At 47.8% G+C, this 26,280-nt stretch overlaps 1 protein-coding gene across 1 annotated transcript; it reads left to right on the top strand.

Moving 5' to 3' along the window:
- NDEL1 (nudE neurodevelopment protein 1 like 1) lies at nt 1-25,058 on the top strand. The gene is made up of 9 exons (XM_088535839.1): nt 1-93; nt 9,335-9,432; nt 10,688-10,841; nt 12,178-12,326; nt 13,406-13,542; nt 14,778-14,951; nt 15,702-15,793; nt 18,254-18,405; nt 24,893-25,058. The coding sequence occupies exons 2-9, from the start codon at nt 9,347-9,349 to the stop codon at nt 24,978-24,980; spliced, it is 1,032 nt and encodes a 343-aa protein (XP_088391965.1). The 5' UTR covers nt 1-93; nt 9,335-9,346; the 3' UTR covers nt 24,981-25,058.
- The last annotated feature ends 1,222 nt before the right edge of the window (nt 25,059-26,280 follow it).

Genomic DNA, 26,280 nt, shown 5'->3' with positions numbered 1-26,280 from the left:
GCGTCACAGCGGCGGCCCCGCCCCGCGGAGCCCGGATGAGGCAGGTCCGGCGGCCGCCGGGGATGCTGCGGCGCTGACAGGGGATGCGCCCGGGTGAGCGAGCGCCGGGGCGGCGCGCGGGGCGGAACGCGGGCACCGGGGCGGCCGCGGCGCCTCACGCGGCTGGACCGAACCAGGGGGGACCGGTCCCGTGCGGGTGGCGGCGGCGGCGGGGGTCCCGGGGGCCGCTGCCCCGCTCCCCTGCGCCCATTGGCTGCCAATTGACAACGGGGCATGTCCCGCCCCCTCCGCGGCGTCATTGGCTGCTGGCGGCGCTCTCGCCGCCTCCCATTGGTGGCGGCGCGTGTCAGTCGCGCTCTCGCCGTCCCGGCCCTGCCCGTGCGGCCGCCGCCCTGCGCGAGACGCTGCCCCCCCCCCCCACCCCCGCCCCGGTGTGAGGCGATGGCGGCGCCGGGGCGGGGGGTTCGCGGCCCGCGGGAGCCGCTCCCGGGGCCCGGCCGCCTCTTGCGGCCCGGCCGGGTCCGCGGCGGCGTTGGCGGCTCCGGGGAGGGGGCTGTTTGTGTCGGCGGCTTCGGGGCTTCCTCGGCCGGGGGGAGCCAAAGAGAACAAGGGGGGGAACAGCCGCGTTTAACGGCAGCCTCGCCCCGGTGCGGGGGAGCGTGGCCGGGCTGGGCTTTGGCGGCTTTGTGGCTGCTGCCTCTCTGCCCTTGCTGGGGGAAATGGTTTTTTTCTTCATGTTTTGCACCCCCTGGAAGTTATCGCGGAGCCCCCAGACGTGTCCCGGGTAGAGCCGAGGATTATCCCGTGTCCGAGCAGGGCAAGGCTGCGGGGAGCTGGAGACGTGGCTCCCTGGAGCCAGGCCATGTGCTTGTGCGTCAGGCGTGGCTGAAACTGCAGGATTTTGGTGTTTGGGGGAAATGGCCCAGCTCAGGGCCTGCCCCCGCGCTGCGAGGGAATCGCGGGTGACTCGTCCCACGTCACCCCTTGCTCCATCCCGGGGGCAGTCGCGCCGCCGCGTGACGCTGTGTGCGCCGGGAGGACGTGCTGGGCTCGATGTTACCAACTTCCCAAATTTGACTGGCTCTACGCGGGCACAGCTGCTGCTCTTCGTACTCCCCAAGCCTATTTGGTGCGTGCCGTGGACCTTTCAAGTGGTGTCTTCTCATCGTCCAGCCCTTGGAGAGGACACGTAGCTGGGCATAGGGTTCATCATCGTCCTCTCAGCAATGAAGGGCCTCGTTGTGCAGGGCAATCATTGAAAGCCACGAGGGCTGATGTGGTCTGGTCTCACCACATGCCGGTCCCTGGAACAAGGTTTGGGATGGCCCCACGTGCAGTGTGGCTGCAGAGAAGCTAATTCATGTTTGCCCACGATGAGGCTGCTACAGATAGGGTTTGCTCCGAGCTTTGCCCCCACAGTCACACATGAAATAGCTGCTTTTGCAGAAATGGCATAAAATACTGGATCACGTGCCTGCAATATTTATCTGCAAATGGTTTTTAAATAATTTAAAGATTTTTTTTTCTATTTTTCTGTCTAGCTTAGCTGTGCCTGCTTTATTTTGTATAATCTTAACCAAATGTGACCAGCCTCCTGGTTTGATGAATTTGACCCAAATTGTGCCAGACATGCCATAAAGGATAAGCTCCATGACATGAGGCCAAGTACCTTACTAGAGTTGGGCTTTCGGTTATGTCTTTTCCCATTAAAACATATCCTTCCTTCCTACTACCCTGGGTTTGCTCTTTATCTGTTGGCATGGGGGCTGTTTGGTGACTCAGGGTTTCTCCTCTATTTAAAACCATCATAGCTTGGTCATGAGTGCAAACAGTGTGTTCTTGGGGCTGTGGCCTTTATTCCTCAAAGAGATGATTGCAGCTGTAAAAGTTACTTGAACGCTTAGGGAAATTTAAATTGCTGAAAAAGTCTCGGACACCATGAAGGTAAGTGGCCTTGTTGTGGTCAGGTCTCTGTTAGAGGCTTTTATTCCTGTAATAGGAAAGATTTGTGCTAAGGCAGAAAAGTGACGTTGGAGTTTTTAGGGTTTTTTATTATTATTTTTAAATTTAATGTGTTGGTTGGTGTGTGCATGTCCTGAGAGTGCCAGATAACTACGCTGGAAGAGGATATGGTGGGTGTGGATAATAGTGTGCTTTTTGAATTAGTAATGTTGTGCGTGCTGTGGAAAACTGCTCTTACTTTCAGCCTAGCCCTTGGTGTGTATTCATGTTTACATATGGAGCCAAATACCAGGCATTTTCCTTTTGACTTATGCAAAGCTTTGCTGTTGCAGATTGCAAATATGATGGGATGTGTTCAGAGCAATATTAATTTATATTCCTTTCCAGCTTTTGAGGGTAAAGCTCTGGTTTTCCTGCCCATGTAGAGGTTGTAGATGTGTGAGATAACAGCTCAGTCAGGAGAGGAAGGAAGAAGAAAAAGAAAAGGCAGCAAAGAGAAATGAGAGTAATCATGATGTTTGTCACTTTGGTGCCACAGGGAGCCTTGTCACTGGAGTCAAGTGTGGGAATAGACTACCAAAAAGTATGGGAACAAAGTAGTATTTATGCCCTCCCCTTATTAAACTGTTTTTGAAAAGTGGAAGAATTTAAACTTAAGAAAGGGAATATACTTTTAAAGACTTTTTTTTTTTGACATTGGTATTGCCATAGTCAGGGTAAACTGTGAAGTTTACCTTATGAAGTGTGTTATGGACCCTGTGTAGTGTTCCCTGACCAGTGTGAAAAGTCAGGGTCCCAAACTTGGGATGTGCTTTCAGGTCAGATGCACACACAGCCACTTGCAGATGTTTGGAGCAGGAGGAGAGGTGGCCCTTATTTCTGCTGCCTAGTTTGGGATCCTGAACATTTTACCTTAGTGGAGGCGAGGATATCCCTGAGCACCCAGTGGAGGGATTGACCTGTGCAGGAGGCCAGATTAAATGATCTCTCCTGACCTTAAAATCTGCAGCTTTTAGCTGCTCATCGAAAACCCCCAGGTCATTTATGTCTATGTTAGGAACGGAAAAAGCTGTAGTAAATTTGCAGTGCGTTTTGACGACAATACAATACACATCCATGAGCAAAACAAGACATACCTGTCAAAGCATGTTTTTGTTGAAATAACCGATTCCCTGGAGGGCTCTTGTGTCAATAGAGCCGAGTCCCAGATGGCCCTTCTTCACCCTCCCGATCAAAGTAGAGTTCGGGGATTATTTTTTCTCCCCTCTCATCTTGTTAAGTGCTTATTGAAGAGGTGTAAAGCCCTTTCTGTTGAAGGCTGGCTGTCTTAGGCTGCTGTTTCAGGAAGGTTTTGTGCCTTTTCACTGGTAGGTGCCTTCAGAAGCTCGAATGGCAACCGAGAGTTCTTGCATAAGAAACCTTCACTAGGTACTTTTCTTTTTTTCCCTTTTAATATTTTTAGGCACTTGTCATTTGCCAATGTCCAGAAACATCCTAGCACCCTGGCCACCACCTTTCCAGGGAATGTCATCACTGGGATGATGCTAATTGCTGAGATAATATGGAGGCTGAGGGGACCATTGTGCTTTTGTCACGAGCACTTTTGTGTGCTTGTAAGGAGCTCTTGGATAAAGTCATTGCTTCTGGATAAAATGCCCTGTAATTTTTTTTCAGGGTTTAAAGACAAACGAGGCAGTTAGGAGTTCAAGAAGATACAAGCTGGGTGAATAATATCCAGAAGCTCTAGGTATGTGTTGGTGCCCAGGCATGAGGTGACTTGTAGAGCTGGTTCCTAGAGCTCTGGTTCCCAGGGTCAGACCCAGGTTGCTCTTGGACGTGCACATCTTCAGGGGCCTTCTCTTCATCTTTGCAGATACTGAGACTTTTCCAGGTACACCAGCCTCTCACAACTTTCCTTTTGAAAGTACCTTAGTGGTCTTATTTGGGAAGAAATCGTGGTTGGTTGTCTTAAACTTCTCATGTTTGCTAGATGAATAAATTTTTGATATAAAATTCACATGCCTGTGGTAGTTGTAGATTGATTTCTCAAATGAGGCTTCTTGGGTCAGTGTCTTCCTTCTGGTTCCAAGGCTTATATCCCTGTTCTGGCTAATGCTGCAAGCTTTTTTTGTTTTATTTATTTTCCCCACGTTAGATACCAGATTTGGCAAGTGTGCAAATTTTGGCTATATGCCATAGAGCCTGTCTGGTCTATTTGGTTAATATGCCTGATCCCACAAGAGTCTATTGAGATAAGAAAGCTTTGCTATGTGCTGTTCGGTTATTTTTAAAGCTCTTTAGTCCGAACGTGGCACACAGACAGGTAGGTTTCAGTTATCTTCTGCCTGCTCTGCAGTCCAAATTGAAAATGCGGGATTTGTTATTACGGTGTGAGGAGGAGCGAAGTGCTGACGCTGAGCTCTGTGACTCTCTTTCCCCAGCTCCCTGAGAGCTCATACGCTGCTGTTGTAAGAGGCAAAGAGGCATTTGTTGTGGTTCACCAGAGAACATTTGGTTCAAAAATAGCGTTGCAGAAGACGGAGAGGTCGCTTTGCGAAGCAGCAGTGGCAGCAGGCAGCCTTCCAACGCGGCAGGAAAGCGCTTCCAGCTCCTATTTCAGGATGAGGAAAAATGAGCACATATTGATCGGTGGAACCTGATCTGTGGCTTTTGTTTGTTTGTTTTTGGCATTTTAGCAAGTGACAGATCATGCGAATGTGCTTTGATTTTATTTATTTAGGGCTGGAGGGTTCAAGTTCCTAGTAATGGTTTGAGTCCTGAAATGGTTTGGCAAAATCTCAGGTTTTGCAAGGCTTTGGGGCATACCTGTTGACTATTATGGTCTGGCAAAAAAAAATGAGACGTAGGATCCCTTGTGCTTTTCTATCTGTGACTCAGCACAGGAGGTAGGAGACTTGCTTTTTGACCATCCTTCGTGTTCTCCGTGTCACTTCAGGCCAGTGCCTCCTTCAATGGCAGAGTCCCTGCAAGAAGGGAACGACTGCGGCGATTACGCACTTGGCAGTTCTGACTTCTGTGGAAAGCAGGGCTCTCGTGGCCAGAACGGCTATTTTGTTATCTCAGGAACTGAAGGCCAGATGTGAGCTTGGTGGAATTTCCTTAACAAGTTCTATTTTGGGTAGTTACATATTTAATTCTAAAGGTCAGTTGACATTTGTGTTGCCTTAAGTGGTGGGTCAGCAAACAGTGGATGGCTGGGTGAGTCCTAGCACCGTAGCTTGTAGCCTCTTGATAGCCTGGCAGGCTCTGTTTCATAGACTCAAAGTGCCTTTTGATAGCTCTGTTTTGCCTCTTCTCCTTAATTCTTCATGTTAGGTTTCCAAATTCATAGGGCAAGCAGAATTGTGAGAAAGAAAGTTAGGAAAATGACCTATTTGGGAATATTAAATATATATTTTGATGGATGTTTATAAAAACAAGCTCTAATTGGGTAAATGGGGGATGATTAAAATGGGGAAGGATGTGGTTTACCCAGCACCTGAAGATGCCTACAGCAACATCCTGTCTGAATTGCAGCTGTGTCTTACCAATACTGAGAGTCGGTTTGGACCTGGTTTTGTAGCTCATCCTTACAATGATGTTTCAGAGAGCTGAATTATGCCTCGAGAGTGGAGGAGTGAATTCTGAACTGTGGGAAGATTTGGATCGAAGTCCAAGCATCATGTTATATTGCAAGCTTCATATTTTGGTCTGATATTTAATCCAAGCTCTAAGAGCAGCCTACAGTCACATGATGGAGAGTCAGGACAGCTTTTTTAAGGTACTGTTATGCTTCAAGCTGTGTTTGTGCTTTTAATGACTTAGCTGAAAAGTGGCTTCATAAAGACTTCAGCTGGGCCTTGAATGCAAAATTCATTAAGGTACTCAAGGAAGAATCTGGTCTGCCTTAATGGGCTTACTTTTGCTGTATGTTTGGCTCAGCCTTGGGCTCTTGTAATATGCAGAAAACATCCCACCTCCAGGGATGTTTTTGACAGCAGGTTTGTCCTGTCCAAAAAAACTTCAATTTATTGAATTTCATAAACCGCATGTTGCAATTTTTTTCAGCGATCGCTGCTTGGAGCAACTGTGCTGTGTTAGCAGTGGAGAGGATCTCCTCTGGGTTACTCTGTCCTGCTTACTGTGTAAAAGGGGCTTGAAAGGAGCGTTTTGAGCACAGTTCTTGTTTTAGAGCTGCTTTAGATTCTGGAGTTGTACCCATGCAGCCAAGTTTTCCCAGGGAGCTCTGTGAATGCTTAGCTCTGCTGTAATGAATCCCGAGTGGGTATCAGCATGAACTTGCTCTGATTTTTCCCTGGAAGATGCTGCTGGGTTGCCTTGTCTCGGCGCTGAAAGCCCCAGTGTTGTCTACCAAAGGCTGCATTTGCAAATGCCACGAATGCAACGACAACCATGAATAGGAAGCATTTGCCATGCTGGTTGTCAGCTCCTTACATAATGCCCTGAACCAGGAATAACCAGCGAGACACTGAAGCAAAACATTACTTGTTAAACTCTTTCTATTCCAAGGTGTTTAATATTCCACAAACTGGATGCTTAAATTATTAAGCTAGATTGTAAAAAATCCCTAGGAGCCCTTTGTGACCAGGCGGATACGACTGTTAGGTGAGTCTGCATAGAAGAGCTGAAACCTTAAATAGAAAGAATGAACCAAGGGTGACAGAAAGGAGGCGATTTACTGAGGTTCATGCATGCAATGCTGGCAGGCTTGGGAATTATCTGTGTTTGCTTGCTCCCAAAAGGAGTATTTTGTCCCCAGATCACCTTGTTTGCGGGAGTGTGTATGTGTTAGAGAAGTCAAACGACACAACCACGTGTTGTGTAGCAAATCTGGGTATGGATACTAGAGTTAAGTGCAGCGCAGTGACGTAAGCATCTGATGTAGGAGTTGGCAGATTAAAATAAAAAATCCATGCTGCTAGCATTGGGCAGGATGGTAGAAATGCTTAGAGCGTGGGTAGTCATGAGACAGCACCCGCTTAAGCAAGGGATGTTGGACTTGCTCACAAAAGGTGAACTCCATCCCTTTCTGATGGACCCACTGGTCCTGGGTGAGTCTGGGGAGGCAGAGTTGTTGTCCAGTGGGGCTGAATAAGCAAAGGGCTGAATCTCACCCTTCTGGGAGCTAAAAGGGAAACAATGCTTTGTGAAGGGAATAAAAAAAAATACCTTCCATGTCTTCTGTCTGTGAATGTGTTAGTACCTGCGACTCTTGGGCAGCCCTTCCCACATCTTTTCCCCGCAGACTTTGCATTTCCAGGGATCCTCCGGCTTTATTTCTAAGGGTGTATCTCGTGTGAGCGGCCAGGAAGGGCGCTTGGCCCTAGACATACCTTATCTTGGCTTTTTCTAGGAAATGATGTAAAATGCTTCCTTGTTCACAGTCTCCTCCAGATCTGTCGCTGGGTGGTTTCCTGGCTGCCTGCCCGTTGATCAGCCGTTCTGGGGCTGCGGGGTCAGACTCAGTTCTGTGCTATGCACCTCTTATTTTCAGGATAAAAAATGTGCTGCTTGCTGATCTAAGCCTTTCCAAGTGTGCCAGCTCAGAATTTCCTTAGAGGAAAAGGTCGGCAAGCTTTTCCTGGAGCAGATTCCCAGCGTGATCCGCATGAGACTGGTGTTCCAGCGTGCAGCAGTAACTGACCCAAGCCATCCACCTCTTGATGGAGGTTTGTGTAGCAGGTTACAAACCGCCTGACATGTGCCCGAGCCACAGGAGATGTCTGCTTGCTTTACTGCAAATCTGCGGTGCCCTGGGGTGTTTCATGGGCCTTTTATATCTGCTGTAAACAGGCTGTCTGCATGGGCTGTGTGGTTGTGGCCCTGTGCTGTGATTAACACCCTTGCAAACAGGTGAGACAGCTAGAGCACCCCAGATAAATTTCTGTCTGCAGAGGTGCAGTGGGCCTGAAAATATATGTACTGGGAGAATTATGAGGGCTCCACATATGTATTGTATTTTCTCAGTAGCATAAAATGTGGAAAAGGGAAGAGGCTGACACTTCTTTTGGATAAATTTGGTGTCCTGCCCTGAATTGTAGCAGCTAGAGTCTGAGCTGAAGAGCAAATGCGCTGGTTTTGCCTCACTTTATTTATGAACAAAATGCCAGCCTCTGACATGAGCCTGTTTTCCCTCTGGGGAAAACACTGGAATTGTTTTGTCCCACTTTTAGGTGTCTAAAATGCAGGTCACAGGGATGTAGGACATATTTGGGCCTGAAGGGATGGCATTGGTTATTGGTGCCTGTTAGAGTGTGAAAGTCAAGGATTGTAGGTCAGCTGTTACTGATTGATCTACTAGGATGAGCTTGATACAAGGCATGTTTAGAGCCTCTGCTATAAAGAAGAGGTTGATTTTTTTTTTTTTTGGCTCAGAAATGCTACGTTGGTAAGAAGACCTATGCAAAGTATCCTGGAGGGATTTGGAAACCATTTCTATTTGAACACTTTTGATCATGCTCTGTATGACAAAACTATCCTTACATCTTCATTAGCTCCAACAGCAGAACAATTGTGATTCAGAACTAGCCAGCACTGACACTGGGGAGTACAGATATTTGCAACTGCAACACGGCCTCCTTTGGCATCTTCCAGGTCATTACAATTGCAACCTTAAAAACCTAACTTCTGTTTACCCACAAAGAGCTTTTTTTGCCTGCCCTGGCATGGGAAATGTCTCCAAGTTAGAAGCACTGTTGCTTATGGAAGCACTGTTGCTTATATGGAAAAGACCATTATTATTTCCCTGTGCTGATCTGAGAGAGTGGAGGGGACAACACTGTTTTGGAAAATTGTTAGCTTCATCTTTATATGAAAGCAGAAATTAGCTAGGCCTCAACTTACTGTAAATTGAGTTTCAGTCTCCTTGGCAGAGCCTGTTAGCTGTTGACCTTGGCATATTTGTCCTCGTTCATTATGAGCCTGCACAACTGTAAGAGGAATTGTAGAATGCATCATTGCATGAGCGACAGATAAAATCTGCTTGCAGAATATTCATGTTATGAATGAAAGTGGAAATTGTGATAGCTGTTAATATCCTTACCAAAGGTGGTACTAAGTGAGTGTTTGATGTTAACTACTGCTTTAGTGAGAGCACAGGCACAGAGTAGCTCTTTGGTCTCGTTTCAGTCTGCTGCACAAGCATTTCCAGGAGCTGGCTAAAATTACATTTCTTGTTATTCCAGGTCTCTGTGCTGACTGACTGTTGTTAGGGCTCATGAACGTCCCGTTTGTGAGTGCCAAGTTCAGATGTCAGAAAGGCCACAATGATGAGTTGAGGACTTAGCAGCAGCTTCAGGGGCAGCCTGTCTAGCTGGCTTTCCTCAACGTGTTCTCCTGTTTTATTCTGCAGGTCGCGTTGATCATGGACAGTGAAGAAATTCCAACTTTCTCAAGTCCAAAGGAGGAAACTGCTTATTGGAAAGAGCTTTCCTTGAAGTACAAACAAAGGTACCGTTGTGGATTTATAGACTGGGTTTGGTTCTTAATGACTGGAATTTATGTGACGAGGCTTAATGTGTTTCTCTGCAGGGCTTTGCTGAGCATTAGATACGTTAGAATGAGTCTTCCATATTCAGCTTCAAAATTTCCAGGCTTGTGGAAGCTGAATATCTCTTGCACTGTTCCATGAAATCTAGGCTATGTTTCAAGCATGTTCAAGCAAGAACAGAGCCCTTCTGCTATCATGTGCATCTTTGTATAATTAAAGTGCTGCCTTAAGTAGTAACTTGACTTTTTGTCATAAAAAGGCTTCCTTTGGACTTGCCTTGCATGAGAACTCTTCCCTCGGGCTTCTTGTAGTTGAATTACTGGTATAAAAAGTGGTCCATTGAGTTTCTATTGCAATTTACTGAAATGTGCTTATTATAGCTGGAATTCTGACCAGTTTTTTTGTTTGGTTGTTTTTTGGAAGGGCCCCCCTGCTCCAGGTGCTGCCAGTTAAACCTCTGATCAGCTCTTTGGGCTTATAGCTCTTTTTGGTGTATTTCTTTGGGTACATGGATGGGCACGTATAGGGCCCTTGCATCCACTAAACTTTGGTGTCAGGAAATTGTCCCCGACATCATTGCATGTGTTTGTTTCCTAAAACCTTTCTAGTTTTCACTGCAGTTTGCTAAGAGCTGAGCTATTAAAAATAGTAAAGATGCAAATTTAATAAGGGAAGTATGTGGAGTGGCTACTTTTAGCAATTTAATACCTTGTAATGGTATAAGGTAATAAGGTATGTGCTGGCTTCCTGCCTAAGTGCTTAATGACTTTAAGATTCAAATCTTAACACTTTTCAAGAACCTTACATTTTCAAGTAGTAGAGGGATACTGTTGTTCTCCTCCCTAATTTTTGACCCAAATCAGGTCAAAATTCACTTTATTCATTGACTCACTCAAGACTGCTAGCAGTGAAAGCTAATGCAGTACAAAGAGTTTCTAAAGACTCCTTTGAATCCTGCCTTGATATAGATTGTGTTCAAACATGCATTTAATATAGCTGACTTTTGGACATAAGGGAATGAATTTCCTTTTATAGCTAAGTTTAATGTAATTTCCTTCTCTCATCATTTTTCCTTCTCCCTGTAGAGATCTATTGTCATCAAACTTAAGTCCTGCAAAACTCTGTCTTTCAGTTTATCATTTTTAAAGATCAATATTGTTTTTTTTAGCTTGAGAGAATGCTGGATTTTCAGTGGATAACATCCTCTCCTTACAGTTTCCAGGAAGCTCGGGAAGAGCTGGCTGAATTTCAAGAGGGAAGCAGAGAACTAGAAGCGGAGTTGGAGGCGCAGCTAGTGCAAGCTGAACAAAGGAACAGAGATTTGCAGGCAGATAACCAAAGGCTCAAATATGAAGTGGAAACATTAAAGGTAGCTCTTGCTTGTCGTGGCACTGCCTTGTGTGTTGGATCTTGTTTTAGATGGTCTGATGTGTACTTGAGTTAACTGTGTATCCAAATGGAGTAAAGCAGTCATCTGCTTAAGATCCAGCCCTGTATGTGGCATGCACTCCAAATAAGGTCAGCAACTTAGAGGGAAAAAATCTAGAAGAATTTTTCTTGTTCATATCATTAAACTCTTGTCACTGAGTTACTCATTTGCTTGAATTCTCTAGGCTTTGCCAAGTATTTCACAGATGAGCAATGTGAACATAGCAACAGGGAGACAACACAAGTTTGTTTTGTTGGACCACTGGATTGTCATCTTTCTCTGCACATTTGTTTTTGTCTTGTCAGAATATCTCCTTGGTTCTGTGAAAGAACCTGCAAGAAAGTTGAAGACAGGTTTTTTTGGTTGTTTTTTTCCTCATGTCTTTCAGAGGTTTTCATAATTCATTCATAACAGCAGTATCTGTGGAAATAGGAGTGCAAAAGATTATTTTTAATCAGTGGCACTGGGTTAGCAGGTTCTTCTGTCTTCTGGGATGCTGGCAAAATGTTTGTGGGGGTTTTTTTGTTTGTTTGTTTTTTGGGGGTATTTTGCGTTGTTTTTTTTGTTTTGTTTTGTTTTGTTTTTCCTTTGGTAACACGGGGATATTATAGTGAAGAAAGGAGTTGGAAATCTATGCAGAGGAAATAAGAGAATAAATAATCTCCTAAAACTTATCCAGTCCTAATTAGATCTGTAAGGTCAGTATGTGTTTGTAAAGTCGTCATTTTTTTCTGTTAGCTCCTACTTTACCTGCAGGACTGTTAGTAGCATGTTTAGGAATGAATTCTGCAATATTTTCTAAAATGAGCTTGTGGAGCTTCTCTTTGTAGTGAGGAAGCTTTGTAACAAATTCCAGTGATTCTCACTTCTTGCTCCTGGAGATGTTGGGCGAGTTCTAGTTAGTGTGGTTGCTACCTAGAGAGAGGCCCTCCTGGGGAGGCAGTGCTGTTGGATTTCTTTTTGACAACCTAAATGTTTGAGGCTTCAAAGCAGCTGGCAGCACAGACCACTTGCAACAGATGTGGGGATGCATCTCTGAGCAGCCAGCTGTGTTATGATGAGATCCCCGAGCACAATGCAGTGTTTGTAAACGTAGATTTTGCCCTGTTCTGATGTTCAGAGCATGGTCTTACCAATTCCCCAGATTCTGCTGTTTGTTTCCAGCAATCCCAAGTCAGCAGACTGCAGCTAGCCTGCTACTTTGCCCCGTTTTGCTTCTGATGACTTGGGGAATTTATGTTTCTGATGTTTATCTCACTAGTTCTCTTTCTTTCAGGAGAAACTGGAGCACCAGTATGCGCAGAGTTATAAGCAGGTGTCATTGTTAGAGGATGACCTGAGCCAGACACGGGCCATCAAAGATCAGCTACATAAGTATGTGAGGGAGTTGGAACAGGCCAACGACGACTTAGAGCGTGCAAAGAGGTGACGACTGCAAGTGTCTTATTTCCCTAAGATTTTCACCAAGTCTCTTTTTTTTTTCTTTTTTTCTTTTCTTTTTGTTACCTAGATTCATCATTTTTATTATTCCTTTTAAAGAAAAAAAGACTACACACTCAAAATCCAAGGCACATGATTTTGTACAGTGCAGTTTACCCATAGAATTGGCATCCATCAACTGGTAGCATTACATTACAGCAAGGAAGGCAAGGGGTGTTTGAAGTGCTTTGTATTCCTGTGAGAAACAAGCAGTAAAAGCAGGCTTAGAGCAAGCCAGGCCAGTGCACTGGTTTTGATGGGACCAGCTAGGTGACTCTTACATTTGTGATCCTTGTAGCTCAAAGCCTCTTTGAAGTAAGAAGTTAATTCTTTACTTACCCCTTTTAAATAAAACAGGCCAAAGGAGTTTCCTCTTGCCTAATGCCTAAATGACTGTGGGGAACAAATGTGTCGTGGGCAAGTGCATAAAATGAAGAGGTTGCTGTTAGAAACGCCTTGTTAGGGAGTGGATCATGCTTCCGTTTTGCTGACTGGGAATTTTGCCATGGATTCAGTGGGAGCAGAAGTGAGCCTCTGGCTATGCAGCAAAGAGATCCAAGAGTCTCAGTCCTGCTTCCACAAGACTTTCAACCACACGACTGGCTTTTGACGCGTATGAGTTGCCTCACTTAAATCATGGAACAAATTAGGCCTTAGGTAACATCCTAGTACTTTTTGGACTTCCTAGGCTATGGCCTGATCAGGTCTCTGGAGTGTGCAGCACCTCCTGAGCTTATACACTGATAGGAAGCATGATCTTGGAGAACAGCATGGGATAAGTGGAGCTAGGTCTACTTGATTAGCTCTTTCCCAGCTCGTGGGTACATCTCTGAGAGCCAGATGCTATCAGGTTCTTTTCATCTCGTTCATTGGAGTTTATTAGCCATTTCTAAGAAGCATTTCCATTGCTTTCAAATGACTAACTTCAATGTAGACCCTGCTAACATTTTTCCTCCATTATGTTTTTGAATACGCTTTTATGTTAGTGAAGCTGGAGAACCTAATATTCTGGATTTTGTTTCTAGGGCAACAATAGTTTCATTGGAAGACTTTGAACAAAGGCTCAACCAGGCTATTGAGAGAAATGCGTTTTTAGAAAGTGAACTGGATGACAAGGAATCCTTGCTAGTTTCTGTCCAGAGATTAAAGGATGAAGCGAGAGGTAATGCTTGCTTGATTAATTCTATGTCTTAGTACATTGTTGGCTTATTAACACAGATGTGCTCAGCCAAAGCTCATGTTTATACAAAGCCTCTCATAATGGAACTCAAACTAGGTATGTAACCTAAGTGTTGCAAGCTACTTGCACACGGTGTGTTCTGTATTCTTTGTATGTCTGGTGTAGTTAAGAGAGAAAGTTCCCTTGTGTAGGGAAAAAATACTAGATTCATTCAGGGTTCTTAGCCAAGGTGAGTACAAAAGAATTGCAATCCACAGCTGCAACAAAGCAGGGGACTGTGCTCCAAAGGTTCCCATTCCTTGGGCTTGTGTTTCATGGGAAGAGAAGATAAATGACAGGGAAAAAAATAATAAATGCTTAAATAGCCTCTTTAATATAAAGGCCCTGTTTTCTGTTCCTTCTAAACCTCTTGGATACTGCCTAATTCAGCTGTGTTCATGCTCACAAATCAAAAGCTACCACTGTAAATGTAGTTGTTTCTTATAACAAATGGGGAAAATATTTAGGAAACTAAATATTTTCTGAAGTAATATTATTTGAGATTAGGTCAGTACTACTGAGAAAATAGGGAAGCCTAGGGCAGTGTTGTATAGAACACTGAAATAATCAGCAAACAGGTCATCCTGTTTCTTGGGTGATTCATTTGGAAACTTTTAGCATTTATTAGGCTAGTAAAGCTACATGTTATTTCCCCCAACAACATGCAGGAACATCAGCCATTGAAAACCTGTACAGTGTCAAATATAAAATTTCCAGTTAACAATTGCAACTTCTTTTACGAGTTCAAGCAGACTTTCATTTCAGTTTTTCTAGCCTCTGCTTTTATGAGAAGCTAAACAGTTCAGCAGGCATTTGTGACATCCTAGGAGATTGCTGTAATGCATTTTCCATGGGATTTAAACTACAGACAGGGGAAAAATGCTGAGGCCAAGTCACTTATCCTGCATTCTGGGGGCCACACGAGTTCTGTGGTCCTGCAAAAGCTGTTTGCTGCTTTACTCCCAAATGTATTGGAAAATGTTGATAATAAGTTGTGACTACTTTGAGATTGGAGGTCCTCTCAATGGAAGAAGTAAGTCTGATTGAGTGGAACAAATGTTTGGTTGTTGCAGAATATTGTGCGTGTTTCCTGCTCTCCCTCCTCCCTGTTGAACAGAGAGTGTGCTTGTTAGAGAAATTGGTTGCTAAAACAATTGTTTTTCTCTTTCACCCCTCAGACTTAAGGCAAGAGTTAGCAGTACGGGAAAGGCAACAGGAAGTCACTCGGAAGTCAGCGCCTAGTTCTCCAACTCTAGACTGTGAGAAGATGGATTCAGCTGTCCAGGCATCTCTCTCCTTGCCAGCTACACCCGTTGGAAAAGGATCAGAAAATAGTTTTCCTTCCCCTAAAGGTATACTTAACAGAAACTTGCTGTAGTTGTTTGGAAGTATGTTCAGCTCATCAACTACGTCAAAACAGGGTCTTTTAGTAAATTTGGGGTAAATTTAAATGCCTGTGTGCCATGTGTGCATTGCATAAGGTGTTTTTTATCCTGGGGTGACAGCATCAGGTACATTTGGTTCTGGGTGAGTGACTGTGTCAGAAAACGACGCTAAACCTAACATCAAGCTCATGTGGACAGTCTCTTAAAGTAGAGTACCAAAGGTGTTTGGGATCGCAGAATTAGGCTCACTGGATGTTTCTGATTTACCCAGTAAATGGTGGGTATCAACTCGGGCAGTTTAGACTATGTCTTTACCATGCATGCTGTTCAAGGATATGTTTTTATTTTTTTTTTCTCTCTTTTTTTTTAATGGGAGGCAGCAATCCATTAGTTCACTCCTCTTTCCCATCTGGAGAGCTATGAATAATCACAAGGATTAATATGTTATTTCTGAAATTAGAGTAGATTCCAGAGCAAGCCCTGGGTGGATTAGATGGGTTGTATGCAGTAGCCTTGCAGATGAGAGTGCATGAACTCTGCGTGTCAACCTAATGGGAAGGAGGGCAGTAGGCAGGAATTAAGGTTTTTTTGCCCACAGATCATGAATAATCTGCAGTAGGATTTTAGATTTCCTTCTACAGGGAACTTAATTCTTATTTATTTACTACTATGGAACTGTGGCGCTTGTAATAAAATCTGTTTGTGTTTGGTTTGCAGCTATACCAAATGGGTTTGGTACCAGCCCTCTTACTCCTTCAGCTAGAATATCTGCACTCAACATTGTGGGAGATCTCTTACGGAAAGTAGGGGTGAGTGCCTTGTGCTGAAGAATTTCTAGTTCTGTTCTTGTGTTGATGAACTTTCATCTTTGGAGGAGAATAAAAAGAGGACCTGGCTTATGCTCAGTATGTGCTGTAGTTTCCAAGATATCTCTTCCAAAAGATGCATGTTTTATATATGACAATGCTATTAATAATTTACCTTGATTTGTGAACTGTGTTGCTAAGATTCTGATGCCAACTTCGGGTGATGAAATTCATGTATGGAGCAAAAAACTTCTCAGGATCTTTGATATATTACCTAGGCGCTGTCAGCCATGTGCCCATATTTAAAATGGGGCTCATTGCTGTCTGAGACCAAATCTGGGAACCAAATCCCAGCCTTTTTGTGCCCACTGCACAATATTTCTGTGTCTCGGGAAGTGAGATGGGATCAGTTGTCTTGTGCCTGACGTGATCTGCAGCAGTGGTTTGAAATGAATAAATGTCAAGTCCTTTAATAAGAAAGTGAAAAAAAAGAAATGGGGAGAAAGCCAAATGTTCTCTTCTGTAGTTGGTGGGGAAGTGAAATGTGTGAGCCTTTAAAGGGATTACAACTATAAGCAGGAAGAAATGATTCCAACATCTGTTCCAGTGTTGCTTAGGCTGCCAGGCCTTCCAGCTGAATGAAGAATGACTTTTTGCTTCCAGGCATGAGGAGCTTGTTCATGTGCCTCAATGGAGCGCTGGTGTTTGGAGAGGAAGCATGGATAGCCATTGTGTCTAGCCTCTGGTGCTGACTTTCCTCCATATCCCGTGGTTTACTCTGCAAACAGCAATAACTGCAGCCCAGGCAGTTGTTTTGGCAGAGTTTGAAATTAAAAGTTACGTTGTTGCCTGCATTTGGAGCTGCCAGGAGCGTAGCTGCTTTGCAAGGGCAGCAGGAGGACGGGGGTTGCAGAGTGGCATGTTTAAAATGGGATCATTGTGAGTAAGAGTCTGTAGGGGATTTAGGGAGCTTAATCACAATCCCATGGGATTACTCTGCAAGGACAGGAAATGCCAAATAAGCGTGCTTGCTTCCCAGCCTGCTCCTCGCCGTCTGCTAGTGATACAAAGTTACAATTTATTCATTAATTATTGTAGGATGTTCAGCTGCTAATTGTAGGCCTGGCTACTTGGAGGATGCCTCAGCCTGTGCCCTAGATTCCCTTTCTCTCCAAGAAGTCACCCTCGCCTTCCTTAACTTGCAGCTGAGACAGGGAGTTGCTTGGCAGGGATCACGTTTGCTGTTTCCAGCTGAAAGACCCTGGGAGAACATTAAGAGCAAAAATATATATGGATAGTCACCAAGGAAGCTTAAGTGGGCTGCTAGAGCAAGGTTTTGCAGAGCTGGCCTATTTCTGATAGTGTGTCAGTGCCTTATTAATGGAGTATTTTTCTGCGTAGAGCAGTACTGAATTCCTGGTGCTGTCAAGGACTTGGGCTTTTTTCCCTTCTGTACATGTGTCTGTAAGCACGTGGATGCCCACACATATGGCTTAGACATTACAAATAGCTGCAAGGATCTTCTGCTGGAGCAGACAGGTATTCATCACGTTGGGTCTTGGTTTATGTGCTAGGCAGCAAAAAGGGCAGGCGTTGTAATAAACTGAAGAGGAAATCAGGAGTGTGGTGCTGTGTGGAAAGCGTGTCCTTCTTGCCAGCAGTCAGCAGCAACTTGTGCCTTACATATTGAGGAAGGATCTCGCCAGGCTTTCTTGAAAGTGGTGGAGATGAGTAAAGGAGTGGTAGAAGACATTGTCCTGGGGAGGAGTCTGCATTTCTATGTGCAAGATCCTTCCAGAAACTTGAGGATTTTATGGGGCTTTCTCTGAATTATCTGATTAGCTTATGCCAGAGTTAGGGAGCAAGAGACTTCTCAACACCCACTTCCCTGCAATAGCAGAGCTTTACCTGCTCAGGCAGAATGCACTTGGCAATCCTGTGCTCTCCAGTCCCAAGTCATCACCCAGTGATAGGTCTGGACCTGTATCTACTCCAGGAGTGAAGCCCTGTGAGGTTCATCGTGGAGTGCCATCTGTGCTGGGAGTTTGCAAGAGACTCTTCAGCTGCCGTGCCTGAAAACTGAGCTCTTGCAGGCACAGGAGTGCTGAAATGCGCTGCCTGCAGCCTCAGGACAATAACACGTTTGAGTCTGATCCTCAAGTAACTGGACTTCAATAGCTTCTGCTGAGAGTTGGCTTCCTTATTGAACCGATATATTGCAAAATCCTAACCCTAATGGAAAGGAATTGTGCCTGTCAGTCTGCACCAGCATTCCATAGAATAGATTTCTTTTATAACTGGATGACACATGACTTTGTTCCATTTGATTCAGATTTTGCTAAACTTTATCCCATCACACTGGCCTCTGGGCCTACAGATCTGTGGTCATGTTGAGGCCTGAACTTGAGTGGAAAACCTCCTTCTAATAATATTACCATTTATTTATTTATTTTTCTTTCACAGGCCTTAGAATCCAAATTAGCTGCTTGCAGGAATTTTGCAAAGGACCAGGCGTCGCGGAAATCCTACATTTCAGGGAATGTTAACAGCAGCGTGATGAACAGCAACGGCACAAAGTACCCTCATCCTGGGCATACGTCTTTCTTTGACAAAGGGTAAGTTGGAATGTGTTTTTGCTGTGGAGGGAGAGTGTGTTTTGGAAAGCTACCTGGAGGAGAAGCTGTTCTTGGCTTGTTGTAACCCACCGCAACTTTCATCCAGTCAGACTAATAATATGGAGAGCCAAAGTCCCAAGGGATGGGGAAGCAAGATTGGTGCTGAATTCTACAAAGTAAAGAGGAAATAAAGCTCGTGACTCTCTCGGCTGTTAGGACGTCAATGCCTTTGCTCTGCCTCTGCTGCCTAATCTCTCGGGCTCTGCCTCTCAAGTAATAGCAAACCCAGACAGCAAACCTGCTTATGAGATGACTGTGACCTTCACGAGGATCTCGAGTAAACAGTGATGGAGTTGCCATAGTTACTGGTGTGCGGGGAAGTGCAATAACTGCAAATCTGGAGATTCCCTCAGTAAGAGCAGCTTAGTGCAGGCAGTAAATGCTTTCTCAGAGGGTGGTGTCCTGTTTGCTTTCCTTCCTTCTCCATTAGGGGAGAAGAAAGCGTCATAAACTGCTAGTTCTAGCTGGTGTAGGGGAAATGTCCTCATCCTGGCTGAGCTGTGCGTCAGCCCATAAAGCAGAAGCTCCTTTCACAGGGATGAAAAGGACGTGTGTGTTTCTCACGTGTTTCTCACGTGGTTTGTCCACACTCAGAGCTTCCTCTGATGCTGAACGGTTGCAGTTCAGCAGGAGGGTTTTTCCTGCAGCCCTTCGTAGTGCCGAACGCTGTGGTTTTATGCAAGGCTGGAGGGAGCAGCTTCAGGGAGCAGAGAGCAAAGTGCATTTCTCTTCCAGTCCTTGTACAGTGGTGCTGGGATCGGTGCCTGGTGTCACCGAGCGCAGTGTGCGTCACGTGCCTGGTGCTGGGGTAATCTTCATGTAAAACTGCAAGCCAGTGCAATGTAATGTCAATATTCAGCACATCCTTGATTAAAAAAAAAAAAAAAAAAAAAACTGAATAATTGAACTCTTGCCATTCTAAAGAGTACATTTAGAAAACAAGACATGCTGGGCTTCGTGGAGTCATTTTTTTCCCAAGTGCTGAATCACTTTGCTAAGTGAGTAGAGGGGCAGGTCACCTCTTGCAGACCCTGCATGCCACTTCCTAGAGCTTCCCGTGCTATTCCTTGCCTTTGGAAGGGAGGCGTTGTGAGGAGCTGGCGATCCTGGGGTCTGTGTGCTCCGAGGCTGCTGGGGGCCACGTGTGGGCCGGTCTCAGCCTCAAGCCCCTTGGGTAGTCACTAGGGAGCAACTGGGATTGAGTCCCGGTGTGACGAGTAAGCTGATTGCTGTGTGGGGTGGAGGTCGCTTCTAATTATCCAGATTGCCATCACACTTATCCGGGCTGGCTGCCTGTGATTAGGAGCAGGCTGTAGCCGAGGAATGCTTAGAAACCCAGCCTAATTGATACCCAGTTTCTAGAGCAGCCACAGAGTTTTAGCAGTGAGTGGAGGTGACTGGTGCGCTTGCCTGCAAGATATTAGGGGTCTCTGTACAACCCTGCTGTCCTGTCCTCCTTTGCACCTACACATCTTGCTAAGTTTGGGGACAGTGGTCCCTGTCCTACTTGTTACCTCTGCTCCCCCCGTGCCCTTCTGCCTCTTTCAGGGTCTGTGCATGCTATGGGGTAAATGCAGGTAAATGGGGTAAATGTTCCTGTGTAAAAACCTGCATAACTTTGTCTACACATGAGAACCACATAACTCAGTACATGCAGCTTGGCCACGTCGTTACAGTTCTGTTTATTCCACTTCCTTTTCCCCGTTTTTGGTTAAAATGTTTGTCAAGTCTCTGCTCTTTGCTTGCGGAGAGGAGCTGAGCAGGCGTCTTAAAGAGCACGATAGACTGGAGCAGGGGTAGGAGCTCCAAACCTGAGCAGCGTTTAGGGGAGGCTTGGAGGACAACTGGGCTTGATCTCTAGCTTTGGAGATCAGATGAGTCAAGGAGGTTGGGCTTTTGTTTGTGTTTAGTTCTGCAAGGTCCGCTCTGAGATTAGTTTTCTGCAGAGTTGTTCCTTTGCAAGCAGGACGTTTCTGCACGGATGCCAGGGCCTAGCAGAAGAGCAATTGAGGATGTTTTGAGATAGGTGCTCTTAGTGCTCTTGGTAATTATTAAGTGGCTGTTACCTTCACTCCAGCGGTGGGGAACAAAGAGGCTCTCACCTTGATGGGCTCCGCAGAGACCTCGTGTCCAAATAGCTGGACTGAGATAGCAAGTGAACCGAGACCTGGCATTTTTCCCTTGGGGCATTAACTTCTTATTTACCGCTCCATGCTTTCCTTTCAGCTTTCCTGCCTGCAAAGTCATTGCTGTAGTTGGCATTTACTCCTTTCTGAATTTGCCAGGCTGCATTGCCTGAGTTTTAAAATCAATTCCAGAGTTTAAATGTGAGAAGCACCTCTGCTTGCTCACTGTGGGCAGTCCCTGGGGAAACACATAGATGCATCACGTGGTGGGTGCTGCTGTCCACAGCCTTTATTCTTCAGACTGTAAAATCAGGGTGTTCTTGCCATTCTCTAGTTCACTTTAATAAGATAAAAATACAAGATAGTATCACTGTAAAAGAGGGGACCCTGGGGGTATCCCAAGTACAGGTGAGTAATTCCGTGTGCTTTGCAAAACTCTGCTCTTTAATTTGGGCCATGCAGTGAAGTGTGGTGGGAGAGTTGGCTCCCGCCCCGGCTTGGCTGTTCAGAGCCAGGTTCTGGAGCACAGAGGCCAAAGGGGAAAGGACCTGCTTTTCCCTAGTTCTTGCATGCAGACTTGTACCCAAGAATGTCTTTATTGTGTACATAAACTGTTTCAATTTTTCTCCACCTAGGCGTGAAAAGGTCGTATTTCCCACCTTGGTCATGGGTAAATGAATTCATTTGCAATGATAAAGCTGCATGCATTTTAACTCTGGTGCTTGGAGGTGCAGACTCAGTGATTACGCTAACAGCATGAGGTAGCTCTCCTAGCTCTACAAACTAACAGGCAATGATCAAAGCCCAAGGCTGCAGTGTCTCCCTCCCTCCTTGTTAGATGAACCTCTCTGGTCTCTTGACCCGTTCAACTGTAAGGCTGCTGCGTGCTGCTTGCTCTCTGGTCTAACACCCTGCCAAGAGGACACTTCTGACCAAGCTGGGTGCAGCAGGGAGAGCACGCGAAGTGCTGCTCAGGTCCCTGCAAAAGTCAGCTCTCCTTTCCTGGGGCGTTTTGCCTCCAAGGGTCTTCCAAGTGCTCTGTCCCACGCTGGCGCGTGGCGCGGAGGTGAAGCGAGAGGAGCGCGGGAACGAGCGGGCAGGAAGGACGGAGCGCTCGGGATCGCGCTCCCTGGAAAAGGAGCCGCTGGCAGCGGCCGTGCCAGCAAAGCTGCTCGGGCAGCCCCTCCGCGGTGCCGGGAGGGCCCGGGGCGCCTGGCGCTGGGGCCGTCTCGCTCAGCCCCTCTTGGGAGAATGCAGGGGGTTCCCATGAGGGCAAAAGGTGCCCTCCCAGCTTGAACCTGGCCACAGATTTGTCTCTGTCCCCTTCCTTGCATCTTGAGGACATCCCTGTACCTCCTTGTGCTGTTACTGCTGCTTGGGGGACTAAGTGGCCTGTTTGAAGGCTCTGATCTGTCTGGAAAGTCGCTTTTCCTCTTGCTTTCTTGCTGAGCTAGTCTCCATGCGTGCTTTGACCACATCCATTTAGTCCTTAGGCTGGCTCGCTCAGCCCCAGAGAGGATCTTCTGCCCAGGTTTTGCTCAGTATTTACAGCTCAGAGGGCCTCGTGTAAGAGTATTAAATGCAGAACTGCTTTAAATATATATTAATTCATTCATTTGTATCTTTAATAAGCTACAGAACCCAAATTTGTTCCAGTGAAGTTTGCAGAGAGCAAACTAAATACAAGTGATTCGGAGAGAGCGGTTAGAAGTGGGCATAAAACGCGTATCCCTGTAGGAACAGGCAGTAAGAGCAATCCCTTCCAGCAGGGACTGCTGATCTGAGCTCCACGAGAAGCGGCTCAGAACTCAGTCTGCAAGAGCACAGCACGGAGCTGTCGGGCTGGGACCGACAGATGGGGCAAAGAGCTGGAAGCAGGAGGCAGGCGGCGCTCTTGGCTTGATCGTTGCGGCAGCATCAGCTCCGGGAGCAGCAGCCCCGCTCGTGGGCTGGGCCTGTGCAGGACAGTTAATGGCTGGAGCGATGTGTGAGCCCTTTTATTTTAAAAATTGCTCTACTTAAGTGAAAATAAAAACAGCAGATTTTTTTAATCTAAAACAATACTCTTTTGTGTGCATTTTTGTATTAACAGCCCAAATTCATGGCCAGATAGGGTCTCAGTGAGCTCAGCCAAAATTCCAGCTTTCAGTGTTACCTCTTGTTACTATTTGCAGCTTTTTCCTGTGCCTCACTTGCCAAGGGGACTTTCTGCAAATCTTAACTTCATCTTTGCATCAAAATTGAGGGCAAGTCTGGTCAAGTTAGGGCGCTTTGAGCAATGCAGGTAACTGGGAAAGGTTCCCACAGCGAATGTTCCGGGCTGTCCCGACGGTGGTTTTTGAACAACAAATGATGGGGAAATCTCAGAAGTTTTCTACGCAGGACTTGTCTTTTCTGTGTTGAGCCCAAAGCCTGGCTGGGTCGTGTCCCCCATGCGTGTCCGTGCTGTGGGTCCTCCCCATCTTGCACCGTGTTGGTGCCTGTTCACACAACCCTGGTGGTTTTGCCGGTGAATGGGTGACGCTTGTTAGGCAGCTCTGCCTAAAACGGGAGCTTTTCTTTGAAACAGCAAAGCCAGGAGATGCCCAGCCGGAGGCTGCACCGCAGTGGGAGCCCGGGCTCGCGCAGACAGTGACCGGGCGCCATCCAGCGGTGGCAGCGGCCGGGTCCCCGAGCGGCCCTTCCTCTGCTCGTGCGTCCGCGCACGGCTGCGGTTGGACACGAGTGGGGCAGCTCCAGGACGTGCAGTCCCCTAATGCCCGACGTCACTTTTCTGTGGCGCTTTCTAAGCCAGCAAACTGCTGTGTTTTAATCCCGCTTTGTTGGTTTGCTGCTGTCCTGCTTGGCACAGTTGCTTCCTAGGTGGTGGCCGATTTTCAGGGGCAGGCGGGGATGATGCTTCGTGCCCTCGCGAGTAGCGCAGTGCGTCTGCGCCTCAGCGCGCTTCTCCTTTCCTGCAGCTGTGAACACATGTTGGAGTGTATCCAAGTAGGAGACACATGTGCAATTAGTGGCACCGGGGGAGCGGGGGGAAGGTGGGTCCTGGCGGGGCTGGGGCGCGCGGCGATGGGGAAGCTGCACCAGGAAAGCAGCGCGAGGCACCTCTGTGCTGGGAGCCGCCCGTGCTCCGCGATGGACAGCGCGGGGTGCCTGGGGGCTTCTTGTCGCTAGTTGCTCAGTGAGACCAAGGGCAACTAGTGTCCTGCCATGTGGGAATATGTTCTTTTTTGAGGGAGGTTCTTCCTCCTCACCCCAATGTTCCTTTATTAGGATAAATGTGATTAGCGGTGGCAAGGTGCTAGCTCGGTGGCAGTGGTGGCTTGAATGTGTCCTCTTGTTGCCGGGGCTGTGGTGAGCCTGGAGGGAAGCTCCGTGTTGGGCCGAAGCGCAGGGGATCCGGCAGAGCTCCAGCAAAGCTGGGCCTGGGAGGCGATCAGAGCCACGGGCCTGCGGGCTGCGGCGCCCTCCGCGCTGCCACACAAGGAACCCCTGGTCTCTGGTTGTGCAGAGCTCCCCGTGCCGCACGCAGGGTAGCGCCGAGGCCGCAGCTCTGTGCTGACACGTGCTGCCCGCCCGCGCAGAGCCCCTCATGGCACTGCGGTGTTCACGTGTGTCCCCAGCCCCTGTGCTGAGAGGGAACGGAGCAGAGCCCCGCGAAGCGGCCGGGAGCCCCTGGTAGAGCTGGCGCCCCCGCGCACCCAGCCCCGAGGTCATGCAGACAGGTGGAAACAGCCACTTTGTGGCAAGCAGGCCAATTTTAAGAAGGAAAGGGAGCTAAATGTGAGGATAGGGCCCCCTCGGCTGCGAGGCCAGGGGGTCTTCAGCTGCACAGACCCAAGTGAGCAGCTCCAGAGCTGCTGTGGGAGCCCCTGGGCCCCCCTGTCTGGTGACCTTGGCCAGCAGGTACCTCCCTGGGCACTGCACGTGTTTACTCCGTGTGTGTGTGCGCAGCCTCCTCTGTCACTGAGCGGTGGCTCGTGCAGCTGCAGGGGGCAGCCCTGTTCCCCTGCGCCCCGTCGCAGCGCTCAGAGCAGCCGCTCCGGCTCCATCCCTGGCTCTGTCCCCACTGCCCCGCGCTGCAGCGTCCACCTCCCTCCTGCACCCGCCGCTCCGCTGCCTTGGAGCCCAGCCTGGGGACAGACGCAGTTAAGGTGCCACGAGGGTGGGGACGGTCCCTGTCTTGTGGTGGTGGGGAGAGCTGAGCACCAGCAGCTGCTGGGTGGTGGTGGGGAGCAGCACCAGCAGCAGCTTCCTCAGGGGGCCGCTCGGTACTCACTGACTTGTCTCTTGTTCCCTCCCAGGGCGGTAAACGGCTTCGATCAAGGTCCCGCTGGCCTGGGCTCCTCCAGACCGTCGTCGGCACCGGGCATGCTCCCCCTGAGCGTATGAGCCGCGGGCAGCCCGTGCTCGGACTCGCAATTGCTTTTCTCAAGCCACCACGAGCAGAAGCGCTTCGGATTCCTCCCCCGTGCCGCCCCGGGCACATTCCGGCCGTGCCGCAGCCCCCGGCCGCAGGGCCCTGCGCCGCAGCCCTTCATGCCATGTTAATACAACTTATTTCTCCTATCGCTGTAGCAGCTGCTCTCTGCCTTGGCCACACGCTGCGTGTTGCACAAGCTGAGACGTGTAGTGCTCTGGTTCACAGGACGCGGGGGGTCTCTCCAGCCCAAACGTGGTCGGGTGGCGCTCGACCCGTCACTTTATCTCTTCTAGTGTAGGTTTAGCATGATCCAGATGTTGAGCGGTTCCTCCAAAACGAAGCCTTCGCTCTCTCCCTGCTCCAGTACCCAGGTGCTTAAGAGGTGCAGGGGCTGCTGGTGCAGCAAAGCTCCCACTCCTCCACAGCAGGGCAGGACAGGGCTGGGAGAGGGGATTGCTCAGCCCTCTGCACCCCGGCCTTGGCTGCAGCCTCAGCAGCTGCCTAAGTGACTGCCTGGGGCTGGGGCCAGGCGTGTCCCTGTCCCCATCGCTGGGGGAGAGCAGGGGTCCTGCGGCCACACACAGGGCCGGGGCGGCAGCGAGGGCCCCCGGCCAGCAGCGCTGCGTGGGGCCAAGGGCCGCGCCGGGACGAGCGGCCGCGGGGCGTTCGGCAGCTCTGACGAGCTCGTGTTCCCCGGCCCCCTGCGCCCTCCCGTTACCGAACAAATGTAACCTGCCTGTATCCGTAAAACTTAGAACACCTCCAAAGCAGAGACTCCTCGAGAGCTTTAGGAAGCTGCAAATCCACTTGGCTTCACTGCCCCTGGGCGTCCCCCTCCCAGAACCGTGTAGGCATCCAACCCATGTTCAGATCTCTGTACCATATGACTGGATTTTACAGTGTCACCTATGGGCTTCTGTGACAGTTTTGGGCGACTGTGTACCTTGTGGGTTTTTCAGGCAATGTTATTTGTGCGATTTTTTGCTGTCTTTATGTGCCTCAGAGTTGGTGGATTTTAAAATGAACCAGCAAACCCAGCTGGGGTTTGGTCTGTGGGTTTAAAAATCTTCCTTCCCTATCGGTCCAGTCACATTTATTTGGCTCCACAACTCCAAGTTGGTTTATTTACAACTGCTGAGAGAAAAACCCGTGTTTGCCCCAGCAGGAGGGAGGGGGAGAGTCCCCAGTTACCATTGGGTTTTGTACGTTCCTCTTTCTGTGCATCCTTGGCTGCATTTGACTGTTTACATTTGTTTTATTGTACATAGG

The sequence above is a fragment of the Tinamus guttatus genome, unplaced genomic scaffold (assembly GCF_059628265.1).
Source record: "Tinamus guttatus ecotype Peru unplaced genomic scaffold, ASM5962826v1 Tinamus_guttatus_pri_ptg000649l, whole genome shotgun sequence".
Classification (NCBI taxonomy): Eukaryota; Metazoa; Chordata; class Aves; order Tinamiformes; family Tinamidae; genus Tinamus; species Tinamus guttatus.
The sequence above is the reverse complement of the archived record's forward strand: the minus strand, read 5'-3'. Positions and strand labels throughout refer to the sequence as shown.

What these genes read in the sequence shown, in the direction of transcription:
- NDEL1 (XM_088535839.1), top strand. Translation starts at nt 9,347, where the DNA reads ATGGACAGTGAAGAAATTCCAACTTTCTCAAGTCCAAAGGAGGAAACT. An exon ending in ATTAAAGGATGAAGCGAGAG is followed by an intron (nt 13,543 to 14,777) that starts GTAATGCTTGCT and finishes TTCACCCCTCAG; the next exon opens with ACTTAAGGCAAGAGTTAGCA. An exon ending in ACGTCTTTCTTTGACAAAGG is followed by an intron (nt 18,406 to 24,892) that starts GTAAGTTGGAAT and finishes GTTCCCTCCCAG; the next exon opens with GGCGGTAAACGGCTTCGATC.